The sequence below is a fragment of the Schistocerca nitens genome, chromosome 4, assembly GCF_023898315.1.
Source record: "Schistocerca nitens isolate TAMUIC-IGC-003100 chromosome 4, iqSchNite1.1, whole genome shotgun sequence".
NCBI classification, from domain to species: domain Eukaryota; kingdom Metazoa; phylum Arthropoda; class Insecta; order Orthoptera; family Acrididae; genus Schistocerca; species Schistocerca nitens.
Genome location: NC_064617.1, coordinates 204,906,903 through 204,926,650, shown reverse-complemented (window position 1 = coordinate 204,926,650; position 19,748 = coordinate 204,906,903). Strand labels below are relative to the sequence as shown.

The following is a 19,748-nucleotide window of genomic DNA, read 5'->3' as shown; positions in this document are numbered from 1 at the left end:
GTTGAAAAGTTGATTGCTTCTTAGACATGTGCTGTTTGCCTGCCTGTAGCAGCAGCTCTGTCATACATTTAAAAATACGTCTGAAAATTTACCACTGTGAATTAACGGGAACATTGTTAAGTATTACATCAGACAGTCAGTATGACGTGGTCTGTTGAACATCGATTAAAAGTTTATTATAGGTGTATCTTCACCATTACCTCCCTTTCCTGTTCCAGTCGCGTATGGTTCGCGGGAAGAACGACTGCCGGAAAGCCTCCGTGCGCGCTCGAATCTCTCTAATTTTACATTCGTGATCTCCTCGGGAGGTATAAGCAGGGGGAAGCAATATATTCGATACCTCATCCAGAAACGCACCCTCTCGAAACCTGGAGAGCAAGCTACACCGCGATGCAGAGCGCCTCTCTTGCAGAGTCTGCCACTTGAGTTTGCTAAACATCTCCGTAACGCTATCACGCTTACCAAATAACCCTGTGACGAAACGCGCCGCTCTTCTTTGGATCTTCTCTATCTCCTCTGTCAACCCGACCTGGTACGGATCCCACGCTAATGAGCAATACTCAAGTATACGTCGAACGAGTGTTTTGTAAGCCACCTCCTTTGTTGATGGACTACATTTTCTAAGTATTCTCCCAATGAATCTCAACCTGGCACCCGCCTTACCAACAATTAATTTTATATGATCATTCCACTTCAAATCGTTCCGTACTCCCAGATATTTTACGGAAGTAACTGGCACCAGTATTTGTTCCGCTATCATATAATCATACAATAAAAGATCATTCTTTCTATGCCCTCCGCCACACACCGTTGGGTGGCTTGCGGAGTATAAATGTAGATGTAGATGTAGATGTAGAAGGTCATGTTAACATTAATCACGATTGTTTCAGGCTTCGATGTCCAACGAGCACGTCGTGGAATTGCAGGCTCCAGGCAAGCCATCAGTGGTGTCCAGGGACCGCTACTCCGTAACGCTGTCCTGGAATCCTCCAGAGGATCTACAGGCAGGCAATGGAGATCGCTCTGTCGTCTACACGTTGCAGATGCACGACCGCGTTCGGGGCTGGGTTACTGTCTACTGGTCAGTATCATCTCTTATTCTTACTGTTTGATACGTTGCAAAAAGAACTGTGGGGTGTTCTTGTTAGAACAACTTATTGATCGGCTTTTAAATTCCATGAAATGAAACGCTCGACTAATTCGCAAACTGAAGCTTCCATGAATATAGCTGAAATTATGGATGAATACGCTGGCAATCCATTAACGTCAAAATACAAAGAGGAGTATTTATAGGTATTTGATAATATTGTAACACAACTGGAAATACAATGTTCACATTGTGATAAAATGCTCTTTCTTAAATTGGGCGATACTACTCAGTTCGCCAGTTCTGCTCAGCATTTCCCTGTAGAGTGTAGACGGTGTGGATTTAATATTACGAACGTATGGTGCGTCCTTTAGTCGGTCGCAGTTTAAGTGTAGATCTGGAGACTGTATTTTTTTCCCAGTATAAATAAACATTTCACTTTGTCAGTGCCGGCCGGTGTGGCCGTGCGGTTCTAGGCGCTTCAGTCTGGAACCGCGTGACCGCTACGGTCGCAGGTTCGAATCCTGCCTCCGGCATGGATGTGTGTGATGTCCTTAGGTTAGTTAGGTTTAAGTAGTTCCAAGTTCTAGGGGACTGATGACCACAGATGTTAAGTCCCATAGTGCTCAGAGCCATTTGAACCATTTGAACTTTGTCAGCATGGGAAACGTAATCAAAAGAATGACTGAGAATGAAACGGACCACACTCTTTCAGAAGCTCTCAAACTATTTTGTCTAATTGCTACTATTTCTGCAACAAGTGCTTCACTTGAAAGGAGTTTTTCTTGTCTTAAACGTGCAAAAACGTGTTCGAGGAATACTATCGTACAGGACCGCTTATCAGCTCTTGCTTGTGCCTCGATTGAAAAACCATTACGGCGAATACTTGACAGCCGAGCACATGGTATGCCGATGTCATCCAAAGATTCGGAAAGAAGTAAGATCATCGAGTTAAATTGTTTTATAAGTGATAACGCGCAAACGTCCAATCTTCTAGTTCGACTGTAAAGAAAGGTGAGTGTCATTATTATTATTATTATTAATATTATTGTTATTTTATCTTTATTATTCGGGTAGTAGTAGTAGTGGTAGTCATCGTCATCGTCTTACAAGGGAATGGTCCAATAAGACATGACATTTTTTACACAGGAAGAAGACAACCAAAGAAATGAAATGCTAAAATTTTAGCTGCGAAGAAGCACTGCAAGTATTTTGTAAAAAATGAAGTTACACATTTTTGCCGCGCGAAGAACAGCTTATAATAGCGGTTTGTACAGCCCTACCCGCCTAGCGCGACAGCCCTGCCCGCCTAGCGCGCGACTCAGAGAATCACTCATTTAGCGCCGCGTAGCGGAATTATCCGGAGACTGTAATACCACAACCCTTTTTGGGATCCTATCCTCTTCCAATCTTATCCCTACTCTCCCAAAGAGGGCATATGTGTAAAATCAATAATTTACACCAATATAAACTGCTGCTTTGACTTTGTCTTTTCTGGTTGGAAAATTTTCTGTGCAGCACCTTAGTAATTTGCACTAATTTAAGCTATTGTTTTGTCATTATTTACGTTGGGCCTCTCCAGTATATAGAATTTCTAAACAGTACAAACTACAGGCACATGGTAGGAATAAAAAAATTGCTATTGTAATTATGGAGTAATTAACGATTAAAGTTCCGATATTTCTTCTCATCGAGAGACTGCTACTTTTATGTTTTCAAGCTAAAAAATTGTTTGTATCCCTAATAGAGATATGACATGATGATTTTTCAGTCAGAATTAAGCATACTCATATTCTAATTGGTGTTAGTTCATAAAACTGTAATTCCGACCGAACAGAACATGTAAAATTTTACTCTTACAAAATTTAATTAATTGAATGTAGGTCTTTCATTCAATAAAACTAATCGCTCTGTTCACCTGTGAAGCATAGGGTGATTATCCTTTATGTAAGTAAAATAATATATGTAAATTAACGAAATATATTGTTGCAATGACAAAACATGTAATTTATAGTCTTAATAGAAACAGATTCTTTCCTGTCTTTGTACGGAATTATTCACTTTTATTTCACGTAAATTTCTATGTAACTTGGGAAGATGTATGTAAAAATTTTAATTGCATAAATCTAATCATTTAATGTGTAACAATGGCAGTAATTGTTTAAAATCATGTAAATAGAGGCGATCCGTACGCCGCCAGAGCTCAGTCTAAGGTCAGTCTTACGTCAGTCATCAGACAGTGTTAACTCAATTTCACACATGCAGTTCGCCGCCGAACATCTAGCGTAAGAAATAAAACACTTTGTAAACTAGAAATACTGAAACTTACAAAGGGCTTTCAAAAAGTTTTGTACAGGTCGTCTCAATTTTTTTCATTTTTTGCAGGAGGTGAATGAAATTTTTTGTGAACATATTTGGAACATTTAGCTGTAAGTTGGTATATAAAAGTATTTTCTTTTATTTACAGGTGATCCATAATATTCCTTGGTCCTATTTTATTTATTTATCTTTCGTTCTTCTGTATATTTTTTGCGGTCGCAGTCCCATTCTCAAGCAGTCATTCCTACCATCAGCCAAGCCAACAGGCCGTTATCTGGCATCGTCAATGGTCACACCGTGCTGACATATAGCTTAAAAAAACATACATCTTGATAAAAGACTATGAAAAGAAAATTAATGGCGAACTGGCACTGGTGAACGATGTAGCCTCCACAACTCGCTGTAAGGTCAGATGAAACGCTCGGGTACAAACCGATTCTGCTGAGTGTCCTCGTTTTGTTTGTTTACAGGGGCCACAGAACCCATGAGCAGGTGCGAGACCTGCCGCCTGGAGGATGTGCCCACTTCCGGCTGCGAGCTTCCCTTGGCGACCGCCACAGCCCCTGGGGCGCCACTTTCGCCGCTAACACCACAGGTGGGGGACTTAACAGAACCTCAAAATGAAGCAGTACACTGCTAATGTTACGATACAGGTGCAGAGAACGCTCCTAGTTGCCTGGCAGTGAACTTCGAATACTGGAAAATAAGTCGCGAAAGTCCGCATTCTTGCTTTTCGAAATAAGATTAGTAGCATATTTTTCATTTATATTTTATGATTGGGCCTCGTATTGTAGTGGTAAAATGCTGCCTGGAAACGTTTTTGTGACTTTGCAAAGTGATAAAATCGAGAGACCTCAATGAGAAACTAAGATTAACTTCTTGTTACTAGGGTTCACAGTGACGCGACTTTTTTTTTTTTTTTTTTTAATGAGATCGTCGTTGCCTTATGACTGTTACACTATCTAATCATGACACCCAATATTGCTATTTCGACCGTGTAGCCATTTTCAAGTTGGAAATAACTGTACTGTAGCACATCTCAAAACCTGAAAGATGACACACATGTATGGCAGACAGGTTTTAGGTTTTGACATGTGCTAAAGTGAAATTATGTCCAGTTCACAACGGCCACATGGTCAATATCGCTATAGTGGGCTGCAGAAATAAATAATTTTACAGTCAATGGTTGACTGCTACTTTAACATCTTTGGTGTAGTCATAACGTACAAATACCGCTGAAGTTGCGGATTTTTGTAAGGTAGTTACAGTAGTAAACCATATAATTATTAAATAACCAAAGGTATGAAGAATGATAATGCGTGACTACCAGTACTACTTTAATTTCTCTAAGAATTGAAGAAGATTAAAAAATTAAAATGAATATGAAAGAATTTAGTTCCTAAAAAGTTTGCAAAGTGTGTTCAGGGCACCTCACAGAAGAATGTTTTCTTACCGAGAAGTTTGTTGGCATGGGACTAAAGGATGATCCCTCCATGAAAGCAACAGATATTGTATTTGTGCGCTCGCGCGCACGTGCTTGTGTGCGTGATAGAGAGATGATAAGAAATCATCATGCTTAATTAGAATCTTAGTAGGCTTAACGATAAACAGAAATCAGACAAGAACAATACTCATTCCGATTAATCTTCTTTTGCTACACAGGGGCTATTATTGTTATTATTGGTAGTAGTGCATTTGACAATGTTTTCACTTCAACACGAGACACAAAATATAAGTCAATGTAATAAATAAACAAAATTTAACAAACGTGGGAATAATAAATAATGTACATGCATTTCATTTTATAATTTAAAAAGGCATGGGTGTAGCAGCCAGAAAAACTGCCAAGCTGGGGAAACATTATCCTTACAAAGGATATGAAGTGAGCAATGATTAAATTAACAGTTATCAACTTATTGTAATGTGAATAAGAAATATCGATAGAAAACAGAGGATAGCAATACTATTTACAAACAAAAAAAGTATGTGTTAATATAGTACATTTGAAGGCACAGGTGAGATTCAGTTCAATTATTCACTCCAAAATTATTGTTATCTTAGCTTATCAGCAATATTTATTGCACAGTTGCAATGTAGCTGAACACGACCCTGACTCTCCATTGTACGAGCATCCTGAGGTATAATGGTAACTGTTTGAGCTCCATAGGCTATATAATCGATACGTGAATTTGTGTTGAATTCACCTGTGCGACGTCACGAGCAATGAATAGATTCAAACTACTGTCTTGTCTGACCTACAGTGCTGTTACTCACTGCCATAGCAAAATAATAATGCAATTGCATTATTCATCTTATGTGTGACACATCATTATGTAATATGGGTTTCCACATTTCCGTTCAAGATTAAAGAACTTTTACAAAGAGAATGTTTCTAAGTACATAAAAGAGTCACGCAGTTGCGACTAATACGGTTAAACTGAAGAAGTAACATGATACAGAAAAACAGTATTCTGTGTCTCCTAGCCTAGTTAGTCACAATTTCGGAAGTACGTAATTATAACAACGTCAAAAGAAGACCAATGATTATTAGGAAGTATTATTACTATAAGATCCATCAATAAACTTGTAACATCATAACTGCAGCCTATGGCTATGTTATTAATTGTTATTATTATATGTGGTGGTGTTTCCACCAGTCACTATGACTGATAATGGAGGTAGGCTTGTAAAAGCCCTATTCTTTGAGAATAAAAAACAATTTTATAATTAACCTAAAATGGTAGTTGCACCTTTTCCATAGATCTGTCGTCAGATTTTTCAAATTGCTAACTAAAATAAATCTTATGAGTCATCTATAAACGCACTACAGAAGAAAGTCACGCTTGCAGGAATACAAGGGATGTGGCATATGGACGACTGTTCACAACGCCAGTTTCTACGCGTCTTAGCATGGTGTCTCGATTCACCTGACCATAGATCTGTTGCCTAGGCGACATTTAAAAGGCATTGGTATATTCTACACCTATCGACTTCTTGGGCGTCACATGAGGATGTGTCCCATGCGGGTGACCAGTTTCACTGGCAACCAGCTGTGTTTGCACAAGATGGTGAGCCTTTGGAGTGGAGAGCGGAAGAGTGTGTAAAACTGAATGGTAGGGCATCGAACACTTCATGTAGTGTCAATAGACAGACGGCTATCATAAGTCAGAATGGCCCACATGTCTGAAAGTACTTTTTTCCCGACGTAGAACATCCTTCCTAGTTTTCACTAGCACTGCCTCTTTAAAAAATACGGGATACTCATTTGTTAAGTACCATATAAGGGCATATACTGATTAAGTTCAAAAGAATTGCTGGTATCACTAATCTGGTTAGATTAAATCAGTCACTAGACACATTAATTAATGCACACAACATCAATAAGTTTTTGAAAACGAACCTCATTTTTTTTCTGAGTCACCAGACTTGTGCCATCCTCTTCATCTCGGAGTAGAGCTTGCACTCTCTCCCCTCATTTACACAGGCCAACGATGGAAAAAACTTTTTTGCTGAAAATACCCTATTCTGATGTTTTTAGGGTGGGAAATCCAAATATGATACTCAAAAAACTATATCACCCACGCTTTCTTCACATTTTAAATTTAAAACTTCTTAAATTAAGCTATTTTTTAAAGAATTTAACAGCTTTTATATACACTCCTGGAAACTGAAATAAGAACACTGTGAATTCATTGTCCCAGGAAGGGGAAACTTTATTGACACATTCCTGGGGTCAGATACATCACATGATCACACTGACAGAACCACAGGCACATAGACACAGGCAACAGAGCATGCACAATGTCGGCACTAGTACAGTGTATATCCACCTTTCGCAGCAATGCAGGCTGCTATTCTCCCATGGAGACGATCGTAGAGATGCTGGATGTAGTCCTGTGGAACGGCTTGCCATGCCATTTCCACCTGGCGCCTCAGTTGGACCAGCGTTCGTGCTGGACGTGCAGACCGCGTGAGACGACGCTTCATCCAGTCCCAAACATGCTCAATGGGGGACAGATCCGGAGATCTTGCTGGCCAGGGTAGTTGACTTACACCTTCTAGAGCACGTTGGGTGGCACGGGATACATGCGGACGTGCATTGTCCTGTTGGAACAGCAAGTTCCCTTGCCGGTCTAGGAATGGTAGAACGATGGGTTCGATGACGGTTTGGATGTACCGTGCACTATTCAGTGTCCCCTCGACGATCACCAGTGGTGTACGGCCAGTGTAGGAGATCGCTCCCCACACCATGATGCCGGGTGTTGGCCCTGTGTGCCTCGGTCGTATGCAGTCCTGATTGTGGCGCTCACCTGCACGGCGCCAAACACGCATACGACCATCATTGGCACCAAGGCAGAAGCGACTCTCATCGCTGAAGACGACACGTCTCCATTCGTCCCTCCATTCACGCCTGTCGCGACACCACTGGAGGCGGGCTGCACGATGTTGGGGCGTGAGCGGAAGACGGCCTAACGGTGTGCGGGACCGTAGCCCAGCTTCATGGAGACGGTTGCGAATGGTCCTCGCCGATACCCCAGGAGCAACAGTGTCCCTAATTTGCTGGGAAGTGGCGGTGCGGTCCCCTACGGCACTGCGTAGGATCCTACGGTCTTGGCGTGCATCCGTGCGTCGCTGCGGTCCGGTCCCAGGTCGACGGGCACGTGCACCTTCCGCCGACCACTGGCGACAACATCGATGTACTGTGGAGACCTCACGCCCCACGTGTTGAGCAATTCGGCGGTACGTCCACCCGGCCTCCCGCATGCCCACTATACGCCCTCGCTCAAAGTCCGTCAACTGCACATACGGTTCACGTCCACGCTGTCGCGGCATGCTACCAGTGTTAAAGACTGCGATGGAGCTCCGTATGCCACGGCAAACTGGCTGACACTGACGGCGGCGGTGCACAAATCCTGCGCAGCTAGCGCCATTCGACGGCCAACACCGCGGTTCCTGGTGTGTACGCTGTGCCGTGCGTGTGATCATTGCTTGTACAGCCCTCTCGCAGTGTCCGGAGCAAGTATGGTTGGTCTGACACACCGGTGTCAATGTGTTCTATTTTCCATTTCCAGGAGTGTAGTTAAAATAATTTTAAAAGGAGGTGTAATAAATGCAGATGACGTTGGTAGCTCTGCTGAAAAACATTTGCTGGCAAAAAAGGTCTATTCTATTTTTGTATTAACAGATGGTGTTTTGTTTACTGTCAACCTAACCCCACAGTTCCCGTTTCCTGTACAAGTGTTCAGTACAATGTCTAATCGTGGTTGTAAAAACTCTGCTGAAAATTTTTGTTATATTTGTGGTGAATTTGTGATTAAAAAATACTAAAGAAACATTACAGACTTTGTGAAAAAGGTTTATCTATCATACTTTGGATCTAAACTTCGTGATCAAGATAAATCTTGAGTGCCACATAAGGTATGTTATGTGTGTGTTGAAGATCTGAGAAAATGGTCCAAAAAGGAGAAATAAGCCTTTAGATTTGCTGTTCCTATGATATGGAGGGAGCCAAGAAATCGTTCCGATGATTGCTACTTTTGCAGTGTTGATATTACTGACCATAATTCGAAAAACAAGAAGGTAATAAGCTACCCTAACCTTCCGTCCGCCATCCGACCAGTAGGGCATGGTGTAGATTTACCGGTTTCTGAACAACCAGGTGATTTAAATTCTATTCCAACAGAAGTATTTTCTGATGTACAATGTGATTTACATGAACCAGATGATGATGAGTAATACAGAAAGTCTAGAGCCCAAAATGTTTACTCAGACCGAGCTAAACGATTTGGTTAGGAATCTGGGCTTATCGAAAGAAAAAGCTGGATTGCTTGGCTCTAGATACAAAGAAAAGAATTTGAGGGCAGTTGGAACCAGCATATACATGCATAGAAAGAGAGACCAGCAATTTTTTGAGTTTTTCGAACAATACGATGATATAGTGTACTGCTCAGACATTCCTGGTCTGATGAATGAGTTTGGTATTGAATACAAAAAGGAAGACTGGAGGCTGTTTATTGATTCATCCAAAACTAGTCTAAAGGTTGTTTTATTACAAAATGCTAACATGTATGCATCTATACCTGTTGTACATTCTGTACATATGAAAGGAAGGTTTGAAAACCTAGAAATACTGCTAAATAAAATAGGTTATTCTGCTTATGGTTGAATGATATGTAGCGATCTAAAAGTAACATACATGCTCCTTGGTCAGCAAAGTGGCTTTACCAAATTTCCATGTTTCTTGCGTGAATGGGACAGAAGGGCTAGGGATCAACACTGGTGCAGAAGAAAATGTCCTATGAGGGTGTCTTTAAAACCTGGTGAGAAGAACATTCTACACAAAACCTTGTATATCCAAAAAAGTACTCCTACCACCTCTACAGATGCAGTTACGCCTAATCAAACATTTTGTAAAGGCTTTGCCTAAAGATGGACCATGTTTTAAGTATCTCTGCCAAAAGTTACCACACCTTTCGGAAGCTAAACTAAAAGAAGGCGTCTTTGTCCGACCTGACATTAGAAAATTGATGTTTGATGTTAACTTAAATCCACAATGACCTTAAATGAGAAAGAGGCATGGGTATCATTCAGGCAAGTCGTTACGATATTCTTAGGACATGAAAAACACCCAGAATATGTTTCTATTATAGCTACAATGTTAAAGAAGTTTAAAACTTTAGGATGTTTAATGAGGCTGAAAGTTCACTTGATTACTTCCTGGACAATTTGGGACATATTAGTGAAGAGCAAGGAGAGCGTTTTCACCAGGTCATTAAAGTGATGGAAAACCGCTACCAGGCCGCCGAAACACTATCATGGTCACTTCACCGAGAAGTTCAGCAAGCGACTCCTCGTAGAAAAAGCTACACAAGAAGCTTCAAAGAAAAAAGAGAAAGAAAATACAAAACAATTCCAGATGACAAGTGAATCCTCTATTAACACATATCATTGTTTTAAGTAGGTTACTGTAAATACAAACGCCGGCCGGAGTGGCCGAGCGGTTCTAGGCCCTACAGTCTGGATCCGCGCGACCACTACGGTCGCAGGTTCGAATCCTGCCTCGGGCATGGATGTGTGTGATGTCCTTAGGTTAGTTAGGCTTAAGTAGTTCTAAGTTCTAGGGGACTGATGACCTCAGAAGTTAAGTCCCATAGTGCTCAGAGCCATTTGAACCATTTTCTGATACGATTTGGAACGAGACTCGTCCGGCCAGACAACATGTTTCCAGTCATCAACAGTCCGAGGTCGGGGTTGATGGGCCCAGGCGAGGCGTAAAGCTTTGTGTCATGCAGTCGTCAAGGGTACACGATGGGTCTTCGGCTCCAAAAGCCCATATCGATGATGTTTCGTTGAATGGTTCGCACACTGACACTTGTTGATGGCCCAGCACTGAAATCTGCAGCAGTTTGCGGAAGGGTTGCACTTCTGTTACGTTGAACGATTCTTTTCAGTCGTCGTTGGTCCCGTTGTTGCAGCATCTTTTTTTCCGGCCGCAGCGATGTCGGAAATTTGATGTTTTACTGGATCCTTGATATCCACGGTTCACTCGTGAAATGGTCGTACGGGAAAATCCCCACTTCCTCGCCACCTCGGAGATACTGTGTCCCATAACTCGCGCGCCGACTATAACACCACGTTCAGACTCACTTAAATCTTTATAATCTGCCATTATAGCAGTAGTACTCGATCTAAAAACTGCGCCAGACACTTGTTGTCTTATAGAGGCGTTGCCAACCGCAGCGCCGTATTCTGCCTGTTCACATATGTCTGTATTTGAATACGCATGCCTATAACAGTTTCTTTGACGCTTTAGCGTATTTGTCCATAACGTGATCATTCACTGTTGCAGAGGACCAGGTGGCGGTGGTGAAACTCGAGCGAGCAGTGGCTGCTGGCAAGACGGCCGTCGTCAAGAAAGTGCTCGCATCCAGGTAAACTCTCGTACTTCCTAATATTCCCCACTTCTTATAAAACGTTTCGAGAAGTGTTACCCGTCAGAATTCAGTAAATCTCAGAAAGAATATGTGGTAATTCCATCTCGATGTTGTACTCCAAGATTTCCGGAAGACGTTCGACCAGTTCTGTACTGGCGCCCAATGAAAAATTTTTGAGTTTGAAGGAATATCAGACCTACTTTAGTATTGGAAGCAATTATCCCCAGTAAATAGAGCACAGCATGTCAATCTTAATGGAGAGATATCTACAGACATAAAAATAACTTTGGGTGTATTCCAAGGGAGCGATATGGGATCATTACCGTTCTTAGTATACATGAATGAACGGGTCGATAATATGAGAAGTTTCATGAGGCTGTCCACGTTTGATGCAGATGTATAAACGGAAATGCTAGAGAACTGTGGCGAAATGCAGGAAGCTTTGTAGATGATCGACGCGTAGTGTAGGACTGGCAGTTGGCCCCAATCATAAACAAATTTAATATATTCCGCATAAATAGGTGCAAAAGTACGTTATTGTTTGAGGGTTGTTGTGGAGGAGGGGACCAGACAGCGAGGTCATCGGTCTCGTCGGATTAGGGAAGGACGGGGAAGGAAGTCGACCGTGCCCTTTCAAAGGAACCATCCCGGCATTTGCTGGAGCGATTTAGGGAAATCAAGGAAAACCTAAATCAGGATGGCCGGACGCGGAATTGAACGTCGTCCTCCCGAATGGGAGTCCAGTGTGCTAACCACTACGCCACCTCGCTCGGTCGTTATTGTTTGATTAAACGATTGTCGAATAATCAGTGGAAACAGTCAATCCATTAAGAACGAAGAGACTTAAAAAAAAAAAAAAGTTACAAATTATTGTGGCAGGCCAAGTAACTTTTACTGAATGCTAGAATACAGTTCAAAGTAACACACACACATGACACTTTTTCAGTGTGGTCACCAAGTCTGTGTAAAGAACGATCGGAAGGTTTTACCAACTGTTCAGTTCCTCATCCAGAAATCCGCTCCTTGTTTACGGAGCCATTCTAGGTCCGCAATGTGAACGTCATCATCGTTGGCAAATTTCCCACTCTGTCCCCCACTCAAGATGTTCTTTCAGCTCGCCGAGGATATGCAAATGACGTGCTGCAAGATCTGCACTTTTCGAACAGCTCCATCCACTATACTTTGAGGTTTCGGGATTGCAGCCGCATCACGTTGACTCCTTGCCACACTACCTCGGCTGGCAACCATCCAGCCATCTTCAGGTGAGTGTCCGTCATTGGAGACTGCTACATTTCGATAGAGGACGCTCCTGTGACGGCCGCTAATGCGCATGCCTTTCTGAGCCAGTTTTTGCCACAAAGCTGACACCATGAACTAGCACTCTCCCCCTTCCTCCGTATTTATACTCTTTCCTCACGTTGGCGACACCTGTCGCCAGTAGACAGCTCATTCCACCATGGACACCCCCACTACCACCATCATTTACTCCTCCCCTTCCCCTGCACCCACCGTTACCTCCTGGAGTGCCTCCTCTGGGCTTCAACCGTCTACTCCACCTCCCCTCCTCACAGTCTCCTCTCATTCTATCTCCTCTCCACCCCTGCATCCCCACTTGTATGGTGCATCTGTGCCTGCTCATGCTCCTGTGCCTGCTCATGCTCGTGCTCCTACTGCTCCTCCTCCCCCTGCTCCTGTTCCTGCCCCCCTCCCACCACTACCACTCTTCGAGAAGATTTACCCCCACCCCACTCGCCCTGCTATGACCGCTCTTGCTTCCCCCACCAAAGTGATGGCCCACCGCACCACAGTCGCCACCATTAAGTGCACAACCACCATTCAAAGTGCCTCCGCCTCACACAAGGGGCCTGCCTCCCACCACCTCCCAGTCCAACCAGTCCCTCACTCCTCCTCCCAGGCCACCCCCACCAAAAAACCTCCCAGGCAACAAAGTGGCGATGTTGTCTCCACCACCTGCTCCAAAAAACCACCACTCACCCCTCTTCCTTCTGATCCCCCATGGACACCACCCCCCCTCCCGCATCCCTAGCCCCTGCCCTGTATACATTCGTCTTTGCCAACCCCAATCCTAAATTCCTCAATGCCCATACCCTAACCCTCAAAATCTGTAAATACATACCCAGTGCCACCGCTGTGATCACAAGCCTCAGCCCTGTGGTCATGGAGGCAGAGGTTTTGGCGAAAATGAATGCCCACCCCACCCTGGAAATCCACTACAACACCTTCGGCCTTATCTTCCTCATGCATGTATTTACAGAGTATGCCTCCTTCATAGAACACCTCCTCACTCAAGGAGCCCTTGTTTTTGACTGTCACCACCTCTTTCCCCTCCTCAATCCTACTGCTGCCACCACTGCCTTCTCTACAACAACCACCTCACCCAAAACTGCAAAAACACCCCCCCCCCCCCCCACCTGCTCCCACTGTAAAGCCTCCCACTTCATTGAACAGTGTCCTAACCTCGCCTCTTCTCCTTCCTGCAACACCTGCAATGAACCCCACCTCACCCACTCCTCCAAATGCAAAAGCCAAACTCCCTCCCACAAACTCTGAGTTCACTCTCCCCAGACCAATTGACCAGCCCATCCACCCCAAAAATTTCCTCCACCCTCCTCCTACAGCTGAAGACATCATCCGGTTCCTGACCATATCCACCCCTTTCAACACCCCCACACCCTCCAGGAGATCTCCCTTGCCACCCGATCCATTTTCCATTTGAATATCTACGCCACCTACTCCCACAACCAGGGCCACTTTACCTTCACCCGCCTAGGCAGCCTCATTTAAGCCCCTCTCTCCTCCTCCCTCCACTCCCTCCCCCCTCCTGCGTCCTTGCATGTCAACAGTATTGTCTCCTATACCTAAACATTCACTCCCTCCCTGCCAACATATACCTCTTCATGCATACCCTGCCCCAGCACCAGGTCGACTCCTTCATCCTTAATGAAACCTTCCTCCAACCTCACCTTGTTGTCTGCACCTCACCCTATCACCTTCACTGCACCGACAACCTCCTTCTCCTCGCATGAGGTGGGGTTGCTATTGGCCACCTCAAAACCCTGCACAATGATCTGATGAAACACCTTCTCATCAGCATCTTTTTTCCCTCCTTCACTGTCACCTGTGCCACTATCTATGTCCGTCCCACAGCTCCTCTCTCCTATGACTTCATTTCCCACGTTGACCATACCTTCTCCTCCTATGTGATTGCTGCCAACCCCAATATCCATAGCTGTGACCCTGCCACCCTTCGGTGGTGACATCAGTTCCTTGCCACCCTCCACAGTGACTTCGTTCCTCTCACATGGCACACCGTCCTGAAAGTAATTCCACCCCAGATGTCGTCCTCGCTTTCCCCAACTTCCTTGGTCATATCACTGCAGCATCCTTGACCCCCTTGGTAGTGACCACTTCCCTATTCTTCTCACCATCTCCTCCACCCATCACCCCCCTTCTGCCCCCCCCCACCTTGCTGCCCCTTTGCAGTCCTCTGTCCATGACTACCACGGTGCTGACTGGGATGCCTACTGGGAATCCATTGCCTCACAGGTCAAAAGCCACCCCCTTACCTTTCACCAACCTTCTGACATCACCCATGCCTCTTCCTTCCACCAGCAGACCACCACTGACAGTGTGGAAGCCTACATTCCCATCAAACATCCAACCTCACTGCCCTACACTTCCTCCATAGGTCGTCCTTCCCTGTGAATCCCACAGGCTCTACTGCTCCTTCCTCCACACCCATGACTGTGATACACTCCTCCACCACCGGAAATTACAGCTATACACCCGAAACCTACTCATAGTAAAGAAACGCCAGGACTGGCGCCAGACATGTACATGCCTCAACTCCACCTTGCCTTTCCAACTCCTCCAAGTAGTGGCTTGCCTTTCACTGCCTTACTGGTAGCCATTCCACCCCACATTACCGTCTTCTCCATAACAACCACTCCTCAACCTCAGTAAGGCTAATCATTTTGCTTCCCATCTCTCCGAGGTCTTCTCCATTCCTGACGGTTCCATTCCTGATGCTCCCCATTTTGAATACTCCCTCGTCCTTGCCATCCTTGAACACAGTGATACCTCTGACACACCACTTGCACCTAGTTTCCAGTTCTTGGATCAGTTACCCCCTCAGACATAAACACTCCCATCACCACACACAACATCAAACTAGCCCTCCACTCCAAATGCAACACTACCCCTAGTCACGACGGTGTCGCCTATACCCACCTCAAGCAATCCACCCCCTCTCCTTCCTGGCTGCCCTTGCTACCCTGTAAAATGTCCTCCTCTCTACCAACTTTTAGCCTGACCTGTGGAAGACTTCCCATATCCTGCTCTTCCCTAAACCCAACAACCCCCCTCCCCCCTCTGACACCTCCTCCTATTGTCCCATTTGCCTCACCTCCATGTTCAGTAAGGTCTTTGAGTTCCTCCCCTCCCACTGTATTGATCACCACCTTAACCAGCGTCACCTCCTACCCCTTCCCCAGTGTAGCTTTTGGCCCTCCTTCTCAGCTGACGCCCAGCACCTTAACCTTACCAATCTTCTCTCCCTCAACTGTGGCTCTGCTATCTTTGTTTCCTTTGACCTCCAGAACACCTATGGTCGTGACTGGCATCCCAGGCTCCTCTTTAAGCTCCAGACCTATGCTCAACCCATCAATTTCGTCCATCTCGTTGCTTCCTTGCTCTCCCATCGTCTCTCCTATGTCACTATCCACAATACCAACTCCTTTACTTTCTATTCCACTGCCGGCGAGCCGCAAGGCTGCATTCTTTCCCGTATCCTCTTTCTCCTATGTACTGCAGATGCTTCCTGTCAACAGTCCCAATGTACTCTTCAAACTCACCTCGACCAGTTCACCACCTGGTGCAACCAGTGGCTCCTTCGCATCAACCCTTCCAAGACCCAGGCAATCACCATAGGTTGTACGACCCACTCCTTCTGGCTCCACAATTCTTACCTCACCATTTATGGTCATCGTATCCATCTCTCTCCTCCCCTGAAATACCTTGGCTTCACCATCGACTGTCACCTCACCTGGATGCCCCGATCTCCTTACTATTGAACACAAAGCCCACAATAGACTCCACCTTCTGAAACTCCTGTCCAGCCGGACATGGGGACTGCATCCTTCCACCATCCTTCACACCTACAAATCTTTGACCCGCCCCATCCTTTGTTAAGTTAGCATCGCTAGGATTTCTCCCTGTCCCAGATTCTATAAAGCCTTCCAAATCCTAGAACGCCATGCACTCCGCCTTGCCTTCCATATCTGCCTTCCGTCCCCCACACAAATCCTCTATGACCTCATCCCCTTCCCACATCTTCATCTTTTCCTTGAACACATCCGCAACCTGTACATCATCTGCCAAATCAGTCCACCCTAGTGTCTTGTATCCTCTCTATTCCCAGCCTGTTGCCACACCTTTACCATTGTGCCTGCCCTCTCTCCATCGTCACATCACCTTTCCCAACAGAACTTCCAGCACCTATCCCTCTTGGATGATGAGCTTCGCCCTGATCTCTACCCCTCCTACCAACTCTAACCACCACCTTCCCCCCTCCCATTCCTAAGGGCTCCCTCTCCTTCCTATTCCCTTCCCCTCATTGGTTTTCTCTTCTGCCCCCCTCCCTTTCCAGTGCACCCCTTCTGTGTCTCTGTGCTCCCACCTGACTTGCCCTCCTCTCCATCCCCCACACCACCCATCTCCTGCCCCTTGCTGCGGGCCCCGACCCCCTTCTCTTTTCATCCGACCCCTGTCAGCCCCGCACCGCCTCTGCTCCCTCCTGCCCTCTCTTTTCCCTCCTCTCAGGCCTCCCCTCCCACGGCATGTCCCTCCTGGCAGTTTTTACTCTTCATCGTGTGTGCTCCGTCTCGTGCAATGGTTTTTAAATGTCGTTGTTCTGCTGTATTTTAACACTGTGGCCAACCTTTAACTTACATGTTTGACTCCAGTGTTTTTTACGTGCTAAACAAATCGCCAACTGTGTTTTTAACTATATGTGGAGTTTTTTCACTGTCCCACATGAACGTCTCTGTGTACATGTATATTTTGACCCCCACTGTCTCCCCCTTTATCGCCTTTTCTATCTATCGTTTTCATCTTTTTATTAAATGTATCACTCGGTTGTTGATGAGCTGTGGGTTGTGCCGCTGCCAGCCCTCCCCTGCCCATATGGGGCAGCGGAATCAAATCACAATAAAGAAAGAAAAACTAGCACTCTCCAGTGGCGGACACTCACCTGAAGATGGCTGGACCGTTTATTGTCGCAAGAAGTCAATGTGATCTGGCTGTAATCCCGAAACCTCATAGAATATTCAGTACGAAATGGCTCTGAGCACTATGGGACTTAACATCTAAGGTCATCAGTCCCCTAGAACTTAGAACTACTTAAACCTAACCAACCTAAGGACATCACACACATCCATGCCCGAGCAGGATTCGAACCTGCGACTGTGGCGGTCGCGCGGTTCCATACTGAAGCACCTAGAACCGCTCAGCCACACCGGCCGGGAATGTTCAGTACGCTGGGAAAACAAAAAATCACAGCATCAGCCACGCCTGTGCGGCCTTGGACAAATTGTTAGTACTATGTCACACAGCTGGGGGGGGGGGGTGATAATGTCTTAAGTCCATACCGCCAGAATTTTGCAGTGAATCTGTCTCCTACTTAGACATTTTGTCCACATATATCGTACTATTCCGCGTACTTCAACTTCGGAGTACATTTCCATTTGCCACGCTACATTTGGACACTGTAAGGCACCGGTTAATCTTACGACAGCAGAACTGTGTCTGCAGGACAGTCAGAACTTGTAGGCTCTTCTGACAAAGTTCCCAACTTGTTGCGCAATAGTCTTAGTATGGGAAGACATGTGTAACTTACTTTCTGAAGTCACTACGTACCTGCAAATATCCGTACGAACGATTTAAAGTGGAACAACCACATAAAAGTAATAGTGTGTGAGGCAAACGTCGAAGTGAGATTCGCTGGAGGAAGTGTAATCCATGCATGTTCGTGCTTCCCCCCTACGTATATCTCACGGAAATGTCAAGAAGGTAAAAGCAGTGAGAATCGAGCTTCCCGCTAGAACAGTAAAGAGAGGAAATGGAAGTGATTAACGAAGAACACTACACACTATTAAGTGGCTTTTCGAATATACGTAGTGGTAGATGGGGAATCTCACTTAAGGAAAGGGGAAGATACTACAGGGAGTGACGAAACACGTTCAAATTTATACTGCGTATGTGTGTGTGAAATTGCAATGTAATATAGTCCCTGCGTGCTGTCTCATGTTTCAGGGATATTTGTCTACTAAGCATAAGAGCCCTGTAAATTTCGCATTGACAAACTGGAAGCTAATTGCGGTTAATTTCTTGAACTGCAAGAAGCATTGAACTATTGTTTCTATCAAATTGTTCCCCCATCTTCAATCAAGGAAAGCCTGGAAACTGCCAGCCTAGCCAATAGCCCTATATGGGAAATAACAATAGAACAGCAAGCTAACACTGAAATGCAAGGGAGTAGCCTCCTGCCATTTTAGAAATGAGTAGCTACTCCCAGAAAGATCATGAGGATCAGTAACAATATTATTAGAAATTACCCACTGTCCCACTGCGCCACTAACTCCTGTATCAACATCATTTGACAACTAAACACACTCATACCTACATATGTGTCGCAAGTCGCATCCTAGCCAATAGAAACATGGGAAATATATGGTACGATATTTTTTAAGAATTTAGTGCTCATTGTCTTATCTGAACACGGTGTCTCAAGACGAAAAAGAAAACTGACGAATCACATCCTTTTTCCCTCCAATCCAGTCCAGCGCCATCTAGCAGGTGTATTGTGTATATGAAGAGCCTGCCAGCGGAGAAACCGCCGGTCGCCAGAGGCCCAGCTAATCCACAACCTCCGAACGCCCAAAACACTCCCGCTGCGGGTTGCAGGAGGTGAGACCGGGGACAAAAGTAACATTTTGCATATTGCATTTTTTTATTTCCTCCCTATAAACTTTTGAAACAAAAGGAACTAATGTGTGTGTTCTCTGAAGCTTCTCTAACGCAAATGAATTTAGTTTCCACAAAATTACATTGCCAACACTGAATCCACTTCTCCTTGGGACGACTGTGGCGGAAAGGCTCGACACATACAAGTCAGTAGCTTTCATTGCTTTCCGATGATGATTCTTCGGATTTTTTCTGCTTTCGTACTCTTGGCCTGCTGCTTTTTATAGCTTCTTTTCCGCTTTTTTCGACTGGGGACGGGTCTTTAGCTCTTCTTCTATAGCCAGTTTCTCTGGAGTGTCGGTCAAAGTTGCAGACTTTCTCCTTTTTCTTCCTTTTCTTGTTTCTTGCCTTGGACCTGCTTTTGG

At 44.9% G+C, this 19,748-nt stretch overlaps 1 protein-coding gene across 2 annotated transcripts in view; it reads left to right on the top strand.

Moving 5' to 3' along the window:
• The window catches only part of LOC126251608 (fibronectin type 3 and ankyrin repeat domains protein 1), a 189,153-nt gene that overhangs the window by 83,855 nt on the left and 85,550 nt on the right, over positions 1-19,748 (top strand). For both annotated transcript variants that reach the window (XM_049952144.1, XM_049952145.1), the window contains exons 3-5: positions 891-1,081; positions 3,877-4,001; positions 11,256-11,337. In XM_049952144.1, the coding sequence (XP_049808101.1) occupies positions 897-1,081; positions 3,877-4,001; positions 11,256-11,337 (392 nt within the window). In that variant the 5' untranslated portion in view covers positions 891-896. The remainder of the gene's footprint in view (positions 1-890; positions 1,082-3,876; positions 4,002-11,255; positions 11,338-19,748) is intronic.